Below are 15,903 nucleotides of genomic sequence, written 5' to 3' on the forward strand. Positions count from 1 at the left end.
CTCTCTGGCTAACTCCTCTGCCTCTTGCCCTTCCTCCTCTCCCTCACCACTCCCTCCCTCCTTTTTCTTTCTCCCGGATTTGCAGGTCTCTCTCTTTCCTCTTTGTAGCTCTGACACTCCCCTGTCTGAAAAAGTATAAACAGAACCACAAAATGTAAGCCTGTTGGCTCGTGCAGGCTTTATCACTTTTAGAAGTAGCTGAGCCCTAGGCTTTCTTGCCCCATTGACCTCTGAACCTTTATTCTGCAAGAGCCAGGAAGCTGGCTGAGGGCAGGCACAGAGGTCAAAACCCTTGTCCCCAGTGCAGACCTCCCCTCCACGAGCTGTACTGGATCCATGCTTCTCCCAGTACAGGTAGCTGAGTTTGGCCTCCTGTTTGCGCCCTAAAATCCAGCTTCTTCAAATACCTGGTTCCTCGCAGCTGGAGGGGAATGACATCAGAGGATGATTTCATCCTGGGAAGGCTGAGAACCCTGGCACCCTGTAATTTAGATTTGATTCAGTCAGCAGTTATACCTCACATTCAGGTGTCTCTCTGCATGCCCTTACTTAATCCTCCCAGCATTCCTATGCAACAGGTAATGGGCAGGAATTATATACATAGCCTGCCGGGAGAGAGAAGAGTTCAGAAATGGCAAATGGACTGTTCTCAGTTGAGTGAGAAACTCCCTGTCTTAACCACTAGTCTACTGCTGTGAAGAGACACGGCAATTCTTACAAAAGAAAGCATTTAACTGAGGGCTTGGTCCATTACTATATCCCGACAATGAGCATGGTGCCATGCTGGCAGATATGGTATTAGAGAAGTAGCTAAGAGTTCTACATCTTGATCCACAGAGAGAGAGTCTGGGCCTGGCATGAGCTTTTGAAACCTCAATGCCTACCTCCGGTGAACATTTTCTCCAAAAAGGCCACACCTCCTAGTCCTTCTAAATTTTTCAGAGTCCTACTCCTTGGTGACTAAGCACTCAAGTATGTGAGCCTTTGGGCGCCATTCTTATTCAAACCACCATCTACATGTGTGTTTGGAAAGGCTATTCTGAACTGGAATGAAAAGGGCAGGGATACGGATCAGTGGTAGAATCCTCACCCAACATATGCAAATCCCTGGGTTTGAGTCTTCCCACTAGGAGGAGGGTGGGTGGGGGAGCTCAACAAACAAAAACTTGACTCTGACAGCATGGCATCGTTCTTAGGAGGCATTGCTCGTATTTTGTCTCCCCCAGTTTTACATGGTAAAGTCACTTCTGTGCAGTAAACATTCTCTACTCAGTGCTGTGCAGATTTGGGGAAACTGTAAAATCCCGTTGCCTACAAGGAATACCGAAGTTGGCGAAGTAGGCATCTCCCCCATCCCATCCCATCTGCTTCTGTTTCGTCTTCCTGGTGTGAGCATGTCCAGCAGTGTTTTTTAGACTCTGGTGTGGCCTTCTGCGCCCTTGCCTGCAGCATGACCTCACCACCCTTCTCAGCACAAGCATTTCCCCTCCAGCAAGCCAGCTTGGTACTCCTGGAGGTTATATCGCTAAAGTCTGTGGGTCTCCACTGAGCTCCCAGTCTGGTATTCTGGAAGTTGACATGAGGGTTTTCTTCCACGCTGCTCAGCCCTCTCTCATCTTTGTAGCCCCAATCCTTTGTCTGACATCCAGTAAATAATTCCAGCTTATTCATTTTTGAGTGAATGAATGAACAACCAGGCATTTTATAGGTTTTAAAAATGAAAAATTGGGGCTGGAGAGATGGCTCAGTGGTTAAGAGCATTGCCTGCTCTTCCAAAGGTCCTGAGTTCAATTCCCAGCAACCACATGGTGGCTCACAACCATCTGTAATAAGGTCTGGTGCCCTCTTCTGGCCTGCAGGCATACACACAGATAGACCATTGTATACATAACAAATAAATAAATAAATGAAAAATTATAACAATTTCTAATATAACGCTATGGATGTACATCCTCATGAAGCATGACATAAGGTGGCTAATTAGCAAAGCAGATAGTGGTCTGCCTTTTAAAAGGTGGCTTAATCTGACCATGTAACTTTAAACATGAAGATTTTCACAAAGAATATTCTGGAGCCACAGAAGTAACTCAATGATAAGCACATGCTTCTATGTCAAGCCCATATCGATGCCTGGCCTCGAACATAAAAATAAAAGGGATGAATGGGCTTAAAGCCCCTTGTGACAGTGAGACAAGGCCCTCCATGCTCTTGAATTACTTTGGGAACTGTTGTTTCTGACGCAAGGAGACCTAGCAAGACATTGCATGTTTTATCTCAGAAATGGGACCTAGATTTAAATTTACACACACACACACACACACACACACACATTGGGAGAATATTTAAGAGTATTAAAGGGGCCAGAGAAGAAAATGACAAGGGAAAGTAATGATTGCCAAATATGAGCAAAGTATGATACACGTTATGGAAATGTCATAAATAAGCCCGTTATTGGATCAAAGACCTTAATGTAAGACCAGAAACTCTCTTAAAAAAAATACTTCAAGATATAGGTATAGGGAAAGACTTTCTGAATAAAACTGTAGCTACTCAGAAAATAAGGTCAACAGCTGATAAATGGAACCTCACGAAACTGAAAGCTTCTGCCCACCCAAGAAAAGAGCTAATCAAGCAAAGACAGCACACAGAACGGGATAAAAATCTTCATCATACTTCGGACCAAGGATTAATATGTAGAATGTACAGATCTTTTGAAAATCTAAACCACAAGAAATCAAACAATGCAATCAGTAAGAAGAGTAGTAAAACAAATAGTCAGTCAGTTCTTGAAAGATAAAACACAGACGGCCTCAGTACAGAGAAACACAAGTCAAAACTACATTGGGGTTCCATTGGTCTCCAGTCACAATGGCAGTCACTAAGAAGCAATTAACAATGAATGCTGGCGAGGATGTAGACAGAAAGGAACCCTTATGCATTGCTGGTGCGAATGCAGACTAGTCCAGCTACTACTGAAGTCAGTATAGAGAGAGGGTCTTCAGAAAACAAAATTAATCTACCATGTGACCTAATTAGGCCACTCTTCAGTATTTACCCATAGGAATCCAGTTATATATATATCACAGAGACACCTGCACATCAATCATGTATACCTGTATAAAATGTCATTTAACACAGCACCATGTACAGTGAATTTATACTCTGAAAAACTATATATATATATATATATATATATATATATATATATATATATATGATAACCAATGAATGATGAGGGATGGAGAGACCCCGAATTCAATTTTCAACACCACCCTGAAATTTATTTAGCACCTCCATATTCCTTACTAAATGACCCCCATAGGCCTACATGTTTGAGCATTGAATGTGTATAAACACTTGGTCCCCGACTACTGGTGGTGCTGTGTGGGAAGGTCATAAAACCTCCAGGAGATAGATAGATGAAGCCTTGCTAGGAGTGAGTGGGTCACTGAAGGTGGAGCTTAAAGTTGTATAAGCTGTTCCAGTCTCTTGCCCCCTGCCCTCTCTCCTCCCTCTGTCTCTCTCTCTGACTCTCTCTCTCTCTGTCTCTCTCTCTGTCTCTGTCTCTGTCTCTCTCTCTGACTCTCTCTGTCTCTGTCTCTCTCTCTCTGTCTCTCTCTCTGTCTCTCTGACTCTCTCTGTCTCTGTCTCTGTCTCTCTCTCTCTCTCTCTCTCTCTCTCTCTCTGCTTCCTGGCAGCAAATGCAATATGAACAGTCAACCTTCCACCCTAGCTCACATGCTTCCTCCTCCATGATGGCTGTGTCCTTTTGAACACATAAGTCAAAATAAACCCTCTCACCTGAAAACTGTGTTTTGTCCCAGCAACAAAAAAATAGTAACTCCTGATTAATTAAACTCCTGATTAATTGACTCCCATTTTATAGAGTCAAGTTTGCACAGCATGGCAGTGAAGGGGGACACATAAGCACACTTCTAAAATAACAACGGTCTCAAATTCTAGGGTTTTCTTTCTTTTCCAACTAGGGAAAAGCCAACTTGTTGGTAATGATCAGAAATGAATACAAAGCTGTCTATGGCTGGTACATGCCTGTCTCAAGTACGAGACCCTCTGGAAAACATTTGCGTTATACAAAATAGGACCTCGCATGTTAAGAATCATAATTAATGAGCTAGTCATAGGTGGAAAATATATTTTATTTTGAAAAATGATCCACATTAATCATCAGAATGTCTGTCATTAATGTGTATTTTTCTTTTGCTTAGCATTGGCATATTCACAATAATAATTATTAAATCACTGAAGTAAATATGACAGTATGTAAGTAGAGTTTTTTAAAAAACTAAAAGAGAAATCTATTATTTGTATGTTTATAAAAATTAATTTGCTGGGTGGTGGCAGCAGGACACACTTTTAATTCCAGCACTCATGAGGCAGAGGCAGGCAGATCTCTGTGAGTTTGAGGCCAGCCTGATCTACAGAGTGAGTTCCAGGACAATTAGGGCTATTACACCGAGAAAGCTTATCTTGAAAAACGAAAATTAATTTTTTTTTTCGAGACAGGGTTTCTCTGTAGCTTTGGTGCCCGTCCTGGAACTAGCTCTTGTAGACCAGGCTGGCCTCGAACTCCCAGAGATCCACCTGCCTCTGCCTCCCGAGTGCTGGGATTAAAGGCATGCACCACCACCGCCCGGCCAAAAATTAATTTTTAAGAGTGAACTTCACTGATGTATGTCTTGCTATCTTCTGAACTAATGATAGTAGTTCCTAACGTGCTCATTTTATGCCTTACACTATTTGGTTAAGGCAGAGGACCTCTTAGAAAATAGAAGGAACAAGGCAGGATGGATTCAACGATTATGAGAAAAGATTCCATGGTAATGGGGCCAAATGCATCATCCCTGCTGGAGACTTGGGTTCAACAATGGTGATATTTGGTATTAGATGGCTTTATACTTTGAACAGTTGTAGAATCTCTGTTGATTCTCAGAGGTTACACCCTTAGTTTTGTTTCATTTTGTTTTTTTCTCTCTCCATACTTGACCTATAGAATCAGATGAGGTGGAAAACACTTGCATCATAACCAGAATGAGAAGCACGTACCCCTCCCTGGTATCAGATACTGACGTGGTATTTATGCAGATAGCTGCCTACCTTAGGAGATAACCTTCTTTTTCCAGAAGGCTGGTGCTTATCTAAACGTGGTGCCACCTTTCCGATTAAGATCGGTTGACTTTTTCAGGTAGGTAGCTCTTGGGAGAGCCTACGAGACTCCTCGTCCATCCTCATTTTTGAATTATAGTTTTTTCCATCCCTAAAATGAGGTCGTTGTTTTAGATGATTTGGGGAGTGTTTTCCAGCTTTCAAAATCCCCTGATTCACAGTTAGTTCACTCCCCATTGTCCTTCTGATTGTGTGGACAGAAGAGACAGTGATCTCACTCCGCTGCTAAATGGCAACGTTTAATGGAAAAACATATATGTTGGAAGGCCAACTCCCCCCGGGGATGAAATAAGTGAACAGGCATTTGCAAGGTCATTGACTGAAGACTTACAGGAAAGCATGGGATCCTCTGCCAGCATAGCTGCTACAACCCAGATAGCCTAAGCAAAAATGCTATTCCTATGTCATGTTTCAGTCATTACTCAAGGGCTCAGGGACCTCCTCTTGGGACGCTATCACGGGAATGTCCAGACAGTTGTCTTTAACTCCGGGAAGAGCGGTTTAGAAGGAAGGATCTTGCCACATGTATCCAGCTGTGTGTTTTGTACTCTCGGAAGCAAAGTATTCTATAAACACAGACATAAGCCAATAACAAATGCTTGTAGTCACTGCAACCTCGTGTACACAAGGTATCAAGTTAATAGCTGCAATCACATTTACTGTAATCATAAACCAGACAGCAATACTGTATTTGCATTGGAGAGCCAAATTCTGGAAGTTCACCCTTGAATGACTTGAAGTAACTGGAAATTGAGTTGGGTTTGCTTAGCGTTTGTGAAATACTGCTTAGTCACAAAACTAGCTGGTGTGCCTGTGAATGACTAATAAAACTTTTCACTTGTTAACACATTAGCTATTGCCAATTATGAAAAATCTCCTGGGGAAAAAAAAGATCAAGTCTAAAATTTCAATGTGCCAGAGGCCTTGGTCCATGTCATTATTCTCAGAGTGGGCTTTCTGTATCCAGAATCGTCCTAACAGGATCTTTAGGTATGGTGACTTAAGGTGGGGAGGTGAAAATCAGTCATTTCCTCCTCTCCATGCTACAGAACATCTCTTTCTCTCGACACTGAATACTCATCCTGGAAGAATGCAACGTGTCTGGCATGGAGACACATTCTTGTTCCCCCTTTGCAAGGCTTGAGGTGTCTCCTGGAAAGTCACCGAATGTGGTCATTGCATTCCCAATTGTGCGCTAATCCCTGTTCTTGGAGTCAAGCCTTCCTCTTTCTCCTGCTTTCTCTGTACCTGGACAGCTGAAGGAGGGAGAATGATTCTCTAAAGGAAGTTGGCAGTTTCTCATCTACATTGTATTTCCCAAAGCAGGCTCACGTCAAGGTCAATACTCTCCTGGCCTCTGACTACAGATTTTCCTGTCAGATACCCTTGTCTTGTGCTGCCATGCTTTCTTCCTACTCAAATTTATGAATCATAAAGCAGAGCGCATGGAAAATCTTTTTATAGAGATAGACATATTGTTTCTGCGCCTGCCTTTCTATTCTGAGGGCAGAGAGGTGAGGCAGGGTCACGCGCTAGAAGCTTCCACATAGCAAGGGTGAAGTGGGGGCCCTGCTACCTTTTCTGAAATCCGACATTCAGAGCCAGTCAGGAATGACTGCCCTAATGCATGGGGCGCCTTCAAGCCCCAAACTCCCCCAGCTAAAAAGGGCTTTACTGAAAAGGATGAGCGTTGAAAGTCGGTCTGTCGCCTTGCCCTCGTAGACAGGGGGCGTGGAGTGTTCCTGAAGCTAAAGTCTGGGTTTTCTCCTTTGGTCGCAGGTTGCTGTAGAGCTGGGTGTCAAAATGACTGACCGCTTTGACTGCCACCACTGCAACGAGTCGCTGTACGGCAAGAAGTACATCTTGAAGGAGGAGAACCCGCACTGTGTGGCCTGCTTCGAGGAACTCTACGCCAATACGTGTGAAGAGTGCGGCACGCCCATTGGCTGCGACTGCAAGGTAGCTGCCTGCTGGCTCTTGGAAACGCCCTCCCCACCTCTTAACCCACTCCAGCGCTACCGTCCCAAGAGCAAGCTACTTCTTGGCATCCTTGTCCTTATCTCCCGTGTTTAAGACAGCCGCCTTTGATGGCTTTGAATTCTCGTGAGGCCGGGCAGAGCTTCTCACTCCATGATCTAGTTTCTGCCCGTCAGATGAGTGCTGTGCCAGGTTGTCTGGTTGGTGTTCTAAGTCCATGCTGCCTCTTCTGGTTTCTAGGGCCCTTATCTAACCCCACCCTTCCGGGCAGTGGTAAAGCCTCCTCTTGCCTTTGCTGTTTGCCTCTTGGTGACTAACAGGGAACAGGTGCTGCTTAGTAAATATTTGATGAGCGAATGTATATATGCATTATCTAGTCATCCCCTGGATAAGTGGGCCCAGAAAAGCAGCAAAGTCCTTGGGATCTGATGGGCTCTTTTCCCTTTGGGGAGAAGAATGGGGTTTTCCGAACGTGGGCTACACAAGGGAGGGTCTGTCTTCGCTCTCCATCAAAAGGACAGCCTACCCAAGACAACAACTTCTAAGGATCAGTTTAATCTGGCTCACAATTTGAGACCTTCCAATTCTTGTGAGGTTGGCATAGTCACCTTTGGCCCGCACACCATGGCAGGAGCCTATGACAGAGAAAGCCTCTCTCCTTGTGGTAAGAAGCAGGAAAGGGTTAAGGTCCCAATATTCCCGTCAAGGGCACACCTCCAGTGACCCTTCCCCACAGGCTCCACTTTCTGAAGGTGCCACAACCTCTTAGCGGCACCAAGCTAAACACCAAGACTTTAACACCTTCGGGGGAAGTCTCAGACCCCAACTATAGTGGGGGTTCACGTAAGATTCTTGTTATCTTTACTGGCAAAAGTACTCCTAGAACACACTTGAAAAGCAATTCAAGTGACTGCCACCCCCACAGCCGCAGAACTGATTACCAAAAGGGGCAACTTTGGAGTCCCTAGGGAATTTCCAGCTTATGGACTCAAAGGAAATGCGTGGCATTGGGCAGTCTAATTTCTGCTATCAGTACTTTCTCTTTCATTGGGATTTTTACTATTCTCCTCTGTGAGTATAAAAACCAATATGTAACTTCTGACTAACTGACTCAGGCTCTGTCGGCAGTAGGAACATTCCAGTATGCCCAGTGCATGGCCCTTACTCATTCTTTTTTCATCTGTCTCCTAGAAAATAGCCAAATGGGTATGCCAATAATTTCTGTTGCTAGGTATCTGCTTATTGAGGAAGGGTTTCTGTCTGAGCCACCAATGAAGGGTGTGGACCTGAGTCACTCAAAACCAAGCTGCAGCCAGGTAGCTTCAGCTTCAGAGTGTTAGAGGGCAACTTAGCAGTTGCATCATGCCAGTGTTAAAAACGCTCAGAGGATTGATGACCACAAGCAAACGGCTAACCTGACCCATCCCAAATGGTATTTCTTCCTTTCTCCAGCTTTTGCTGGTGTGTGTCATGTCCCAGGAGGTAAGCATTCTTACGCCCCGAGTCAGCTTTCTATCATGGTAGCACAGATCACTTGCTCCTAAAGAGAGTCATTTAGGCTTCCAGCTTTAAGAGGGCTCCCTCCATGATTGGATGGACACACCACTTTTATTGAGGCCCGTGCCAAGGCAGCCCATCATGGTAGACGCACATGGAAAAACAAAGCTGCTTACTCTGTAAACTGAGAAACAAAGCAGGAAGGAGGCAGGAGCCAGGGTCTCACAACTCCCTTTTAAAGCACACCCTCAATCATCTAAGGCCCTCTCTACCTTCTAAAGGTTCCACTGCCTCCCATGAGTTCCCTGTGGGAACTAAACCTTTAACACATAGGACTTGGGAGGAAACCTAAGATCCAAATGCTACCAATCTCTCCACCTATTCAATAGGCCAAGCATTAGAGCTCAGCTGCCAGGGAGTCTCATGCCTTTCTGTTGAACTTCAACCAGTTACTCGACCCCTCTGTGCTCTTGTCCACGTCTGTAAAATGGAAAATGAGGTGTCTGCCGAATAGGGTCACTGTGATAAGCGTCCTCATGCAAAGTCCTCACAATGAGTGGCCCCGTGCTTCTGCTCTCGCTCCAATTCCTCTTCCATTCTTCCTCTAACACATTCCTCCCAGAAGCCTTGCCCTCCCTACCTGTTTTCATGACGGCCGCACCAGTAAAAATGTCAGTGTGGAAGACTAACTCCTAGGCAGAGACAAAAAGAAGGATTTTATAAAAAAAAAAAAAAAAAAACCCTCTCTGGATAGGAAAGAGTTAAGCTGGTGAGAGGTCTACATAGTGTTCCGATGATGAATGCTAGCTTAAAGGAAATAATGCGCATATCTGGGGCTAGTCATCCCTGACCAATGGCTGAAGTAAAAACAAGACAAACGTCACTTATCATTTCTCCAGAATGATTTAATGGAAAGACCCCAAAAGGCGGTCTTCTTTCCAAAGACATTTTATGCACAAATAAACAAGAGTCTCTCTGAGGGGCCAAAGTCAACAAGACTGCTGAAGGGGTCAGAAGCTAGCACGCTGAACTTTTCAACTCACAACCAGCAACTGGAGATCAAGTGGGTGTGGGTCCTGCCCTGTGATTTTCCTCGTTGGGGAACAAAGAGATGTGGGGTTGGAGGGAGACTTTTGAACTGGAGGATTTTCCCTGGTTGCTGTGGTTTTTCTTGATCGTCGGACGTAGTTGTGTAGTTGATTTTGTGGAGGAAGCAGTGATCAAAAAAAAAAGTTTCTGTTACTTCAGGAAGTAAACTAAAACATTGCAGCAGGAGCTAATGGCCGCTCAGTCTTCAGTTTTCTTAAAGTAGTCCAGGCATCTCAGATTGCGTTCAGCTCAATGGAAGGTAGGCTTATGAGTAAAAGCTTAAGATAAACTCATGCCTGTGGGAACTGGGCTGATTTTGAGGCACCGAGATAGATGCGTTTTGAGAACTTGTCCCGGTAACTAGAATGCATCTGTTTGTTCGATTGTCCTGGCAGCCACCTAGCTCCCTTCCTGTCTCCATTCGGCCACTCTTTGGAAATTCTGTAATAATTGAGACGGGATCATTGATTCTGACAGCCAGTGAAATAGTTGAGAAGCCACAATACAAATGTAATTTTGTTGTCCTGCAATATTACATCTTTTTCTTGGATACCCAGAGACAATAGCAAAGAAAACCATGTGTTGCTTATAGGATTATTATTTTTTTTTTAGCAACCTGAGTTCTGAACCGCAGAAAGTGAAGAAAAACAGACTTCTCATAGAGCACTATGCATCTAAAAAATTAATGACTGTAACAAAGGGCTCAGACTGAACAGACTGAATATTCTATGCCTTTGCAAAGTCCTGACACTGGGCAGGCTGTCATACTCCAGTGTACCTTGAGGAGGCGCTGTGACAAGAGCAGTAATAGTAAGGAAAAGATGCCAGTAGAGGATGCTAGCAGCCAAAACTAATCTTAAAACTTAGCACCCATTGGGTAGTTACTTGGCTCTGGCACTTGGAAATGACTCCATTGTGTTATCTAAACTCCTCTAGGGCCCTCCCACTGATAAGGACTTTTTCACCCGATCACGTGGAGAAGCCGTGTAGAAGCCACTGAGACTTAGAAGAGTTGAAGCTCTTACTGAGGGATTAGGAAGTAGTAGCGATAGACACAGACAGACACGAAAGGGCCCTAACCAACAAGTTGTGCTCCCTGCCCACCTGCACGTAGCCTTGGCCATGAACTTCAGATCAGATATGGACTCTCAGTGGTCAGTCCTGTGAGTAAGAGATCTTTGCCTGACCTCTGCCACCTGTCTCCCTTATGGAAAAGGTCCTTGTCTTCCTCCTGTTCAAGAGCAATGAGGACGCTACAGAAATGGTGCCGGGTGTGGGCTACAGGTCCTCTCCAGCTTTCTGGTGCTACTGTGGCACACTCACTGTGTCCCCTGCTCCTGTCCACCACAGTATGCCAATCCCTGGAATAGTGAGCTTCCAGTAGTGTTGATCCCACAAGCCTGTGGAGACTTAAGGGGAAGTCTCAGGTCCACTCCCCAGGGCAGGGTTGGGATATTTACGGGTTAAATACGGAATAGGCAGAATAGACTGTTTTATCAAACTTCCTCACCTGTGGGCATCAAGGCCAAAGCTCAGGTGTTATCTCCACTCAACTAAAAAAAAAAAAAAGCGAATAAATGACGACAGCAGACGTGGTCTGGAGGGTTGATTCAGGAGCTCCAAGCACATTCACCGGCTAATCACTGGCTTTACTAGTCAATTAAGAGGGAAACATCAAAGTTCTAATAGGATCAGCACCAATTCTCTCTATCAGGACGCAGTTTCCTACTTAATGTTGAAAAGTTTTTAAACAGAAAATCTAGGAGGTCTTTCTTTGGGGGATTGAATGGGAGCTCTGAGGTAGATTCTGGTCCTCCCAAACCCAGGGAAGACCTAGATGCCTGTCTTGTGTTTGAGAAAGTTCTTGAGCACCGGGGGAGTAGGGGGCTGTTAGGAAGGGGCCAGTCTTCTGCTGGCATGATGCAGGCCTTGCCTACACCCCGTCTGGACCCCTCTCTGCTAAGAGTGCTGCGCTGTTCTTCCTTTTATGGCCTCTTTCAAACTAGATGCTTACTCTTTAGAATGATTTTCGAGTTTTTTTTTTCTTTCAAAAATATGAGATTTTTTTGTTGGGTGTGGTGGTTCATGCCTTTAATCCCAATCCTCCAGAGGCAAAGGCAGGTGGATTTCTGTGAGATCAAAGCCATTCCAACTGACATAACAAGTTCTAGGCCAGCCAAGGCTACCCTCTCTGCAAAATAATAATAACAATAGTTTTAAATAGTGTATCAAGTCAGTACTCTCCAAATTAGGATGTTTAAGTTCATATTATTATTATTATTACTGGTGTTATTGTTATTATGACTTTGTGTTTATGTGTGTGACCGTAGGTATATGCGGGTCATTGTGTGTTTGTGTAGAAGTTAGATGACAACTCTTTAGGAAGTCAGTTTTCTTCTGACTGATGGGGCCCAGGGATCAGGCCTATACACAAGCTTTTATGTCGGATGAACCATCTCTTGGCCAGATTCCTCAGGTCTCAATGAGCAAGCCACACCATGCATAGTCTGTCCATAGACTTTGTAATGAGCACAGACATCATGGGTACAGTAATCCCACTTATCTGCCAAAGTACATTCCAAGATTCCTGGAACCCTGACGTTATGATTTCTCCAAACACCAGGACACCCTACAGTCAGCATGACAAGAAGTCACTGCTGGGAGCTGCATATACAATGTGACAAAAGAAAATTCGTGCCCCGTCTGGGACAAAGTGAAATGTCTTGAGACGGTGTCATGCTTCTCAGAATGTGTTGCAACTTAAAACTTAAGACTCCTCTATTTTTGGATTTTCCCATTAATAATTTTATATTGTGGTTGGCTTAGGTATCTGAGAACATGGAAAGTAAAAGTGTAATAAAGGGTGAATATTGGATTTATTTGGGCAAATTTTAAAGGAAATTCAATAAATCAGGGCCTTCAGAGTGAGGAATAAAGCTGGCTTACTGGGTTCTGTCAGAAAAGACCTCGCAGCTCAAGAAGGCCCAGCAGCGTCCTTCAGCGGCCAGCGTCCTTCAGTGGCGTGCGTCGCTCAAGACGGGACCCAGGAGCTGCTCTCCTGGTCCATCTTGATGCCTGGTTCCATCTTCAGCAAGCTCTGTGACAGGAACCAGCTCTGCCACCTATGAGCCTTCATTTCCGTATCTGTCCAATGAGGTCGCTTATCTCACAGAGCTGTCAGGGAAATTAACAATGTGAGGAAATTCTCCTTCTCGGGGAGCCGTGTGACAGCCATCCTTTCTCCTGCCCTCCATGCCTGCTGACTTCATTTCTAAGGATCTGAAAGAATGTAGTAGAAACAGGATCACCTAATAGTCTCAAAGCAGAGCTTCTTTCCAGCAGGCCGGGCATAGTTGGTGAGCAAATCCACTTACTCTCTGAAATCAGCTTGAGAAGCAGTTAGTTTGGGGAAACGTCAGCCAAACATTTCCCAGGTTAGGTGGAAGAGTATGCGAAGGAACTGTGGAAAGGCAGCCGGCTGCAGTAGGGCCTGCTGTTTAGAGCTACCGCCAGCTACGTAAAGGCCCAGCGGAACTCTAGAGTTCAGCCGAAGTCCCAACAAGGGCATATTTGGAGGCAGGCAACAAGCGTGTTCTCAATTGGGAATGGCCTCAAAGGGAAAACTATAGTCTGAAAAGAAGTCTTTGTGCTGTTCTTCCGTGTATAGCAACATTTTCCTGCAGTTCATGACCTTCCTGTGGGCTCAAGATTAGCCTTAGTGGTTTTTCTCTTTGTTTTTCTGGGAAATAGAAAAGGTCTTTCCCCTTTTTCCAATTTCTCTAGAAAACTTAGTCTCTTTCTCTGCCTCCCAATGCTCTCTCTCTCTTTCTCTCTCTCTCTCTTTCTCTCCCTCCCTCCCTCTTTCCAGTGTTAAGATGGGCATAGGACTTCATGCATGCTCACGAAGTTCAAGCTGCCCCTCTCCTCAACATGTAAATGTTATTGTCAATGCTCGCGAAGCAGTGTGGTCCTCAGTATCTGGAAGAGACTGGGTGGCTAGTAATAAGACATGGAGATCAAGTCTCTTCTACAGAACAGTATAGCATTTCCATGTAACTACACACAGCCTCCAACATCCTGTAAACTGTCTACAGGCTGTTTGTGATATCCACTGCAGTATAGATACTATGTAAAGAATTGTTGTATTATTTAGGGACTATAGCCCACCCCCACCCCTAAAGTGTGTGTGCTCAATCCAGATGATGTTTTAGTTTTGAATCTTTTCCATCTGTGGTTAATTGAACCTCAGGATTGAGAATCTGTAGATATCTGAGTCATTTGTGCAGAACAATATAGGAAAAAAACTGAACTAGCCAACACTGCCATAATACTAATCATGAAAACCAAGGTTCTGTTTGGAGCCGTGAACCTAAAGAATGGAAAGATCACTTGGCACCCGGTCTTCGTGATGAATATGTGGTGTGTAGTGTCAAGCGTTGGCCAGCTCTGACCTATCATCTCAGTTTTCGGAGTGGCATTTTTGAACTGCCTCTGAGCCCCAGGGAATCCTGGGACTAACACCTTGTCTCCCACTAAGACTCAAGACACTGAAATCAGATGGGCCCGGAAACCGCTCTGCTCTGAAGCGAGTGCAACGCACAGTCTCAGTTACCATCTTCTCACCATAAGCTCCTTGACCACTTCCTGGTTAGTGCAGTAAGCAGAGAGATCAGGAGGAAGATGTGACAGCCTTATCAAGGGATCTCAGAGCACAGCCTGAGAAGCCCAGGAAGAGCCCAGTGGCCTAATAAGTGATGTACCATATGGCTTTGCATACGTGTGAGTCTGAACGACATGCATGAGGTTCTGTGTTGGCCACAGCTTTCTCGGGGCAGGTGAGATGTGGGCTGAGCCTGCATCTGAGCAGCGTGTTCCAGAGAGGAGAGACATAGATGGAGGCTTAAACGGGTGGGGCTGGACCAAGCCAAGGCTGGAGGAGCAGGTTGGGATCAATTTGGAAAGGGCTAACGCCGATGTGTCACCTAAAAATCAATCAATCAATCAATCAATCAATCAAACAAACAAACAAACAAAAACGGGAGCAGAGTTTGGCTTGTTGAATCAGTGAAGGTAGAAATCTGGGATGCTTGGGGGAAGCATCTAGTTTTTTGCATCCTTGTCTCGAATCTGCTCATGCATAAGCATAAAGCTTTGCCTCATATGGTTATTGTATGGCTTGGAATAGGCAAGATGAATTTAGAAACATATTTTTAGACTATAAGGGCCGAGGAAATTTTAAAAGCACTATACGGAATTAGAGTGCTGGAATTCTTCCTGTGGGAGCTCTTAAGATGTTAAAATTTTTTAATGGGGTGTGGTGTCTCATGCCTGGAACCCTCACACTTGGGAGGCTAAGAAACGAGAATACTTAGTTTGTGTCTTGGTCTCCACAGTAAGCTCAAAAACAAAGAAACAAACCAAGAAGGCACAAGAGAGAAAGAATGTCTGATTTGCATTGCCACCTTCCTGTGGAAGTGTAGTACCAGTGAGTGACGTTCAGGCCACCGCTTCCATGACTGATTCTGAGCTAGCATTCACTGAGCAGTCCCAATGTGGCAGAAACCGGTGCACGCGCTTTAGATGTATTAAGGCAACCGCCCGTCACAACTAATAGCAGGAGCCGCCCTTCCAGTTTTCTGGTGAGAAGTCTGAGGTTGAAAGGCTGGAAGGTCATCAGCATCTCCACCTGGAATAGGGGAAGGGCCCGTTCTGAGCCTCCTACCCACCCATCCAGGACCTGCCAACAATGGTGACGCAAACCTGTTTAGTGACGTTCTGGTCCACCGCTGAATTTAGGAATATAATCAGAGGTTGATATTTACCTTCAGAGAAAACATGTCTGTTAGAAAGGGTTAAGAATGATTACTATGCACTATAGTATTCATGGCGAGTGTGTGTGTTCGTGCATATGCACTCAAGTGTGTGTGCCAGACAGGCAAGTGAGTTAGGAAAGCCCCAGGAAATGCTGTCCCAAGATCCCTGGTCGTGGGAAGGCAGCTGGGAGTGAGTGCTCTGCCTGACTCTTGCTAGGCATCCTGTGATCTCTGCATGCCTGGCTGGACTCCCTGAATGGGATGGGATGGTTTTTTGTTTGTTTTGTTATGTTTTTGTTTTGTTTTGCTTTTCGGCTCTACTCTTTAGCAGTCTGAAAGGCAG

The 15,903-nt window shown here is 44.8% G+C and overlaps 1 protein-coding gene across 2 annotated transcripts in view; it reads left to right on the plus strand.

Annotated features, from left to right (window-relative positions):
• Nucleotides 1-15,903, plus strand: part of Fhl2 (four and a half LIM domains 2) — a 177,164-nt gene that overhangs the window by 136,715 nt on the left and 24,546 nt on the right. For both annotated transcript variants that reach the window (XM_075980270.1, XM_075980269.1), the window contains exon 2: nt 6,964-7,143. In XM_075980270.1, coding sequence (XP_075836385.1) covers nt 6,988-7,143 — 156 coding nt within the window. In that variant the 5' untranslated portion in view covers nt 6,964-6,987. The remainder of the gene's footprint in view (nt 1-6,963; nt 7,144-15,903) is intronic.

Source organism: Microtus pennsylvanicus, chromosome 7 (genome assembly GCF_037038515.1).
Source record: "Microtus pennsylvanicus isolate mMicPen1 chromosome 7, mMicPen1.hap1, whole genome shotgun sequence".
NCBI lineage: Eukaryota > Metazoa > Chordata > Mammalia > Rodentia > Cricetidae > Microtus > Microtus pennsylvanicus.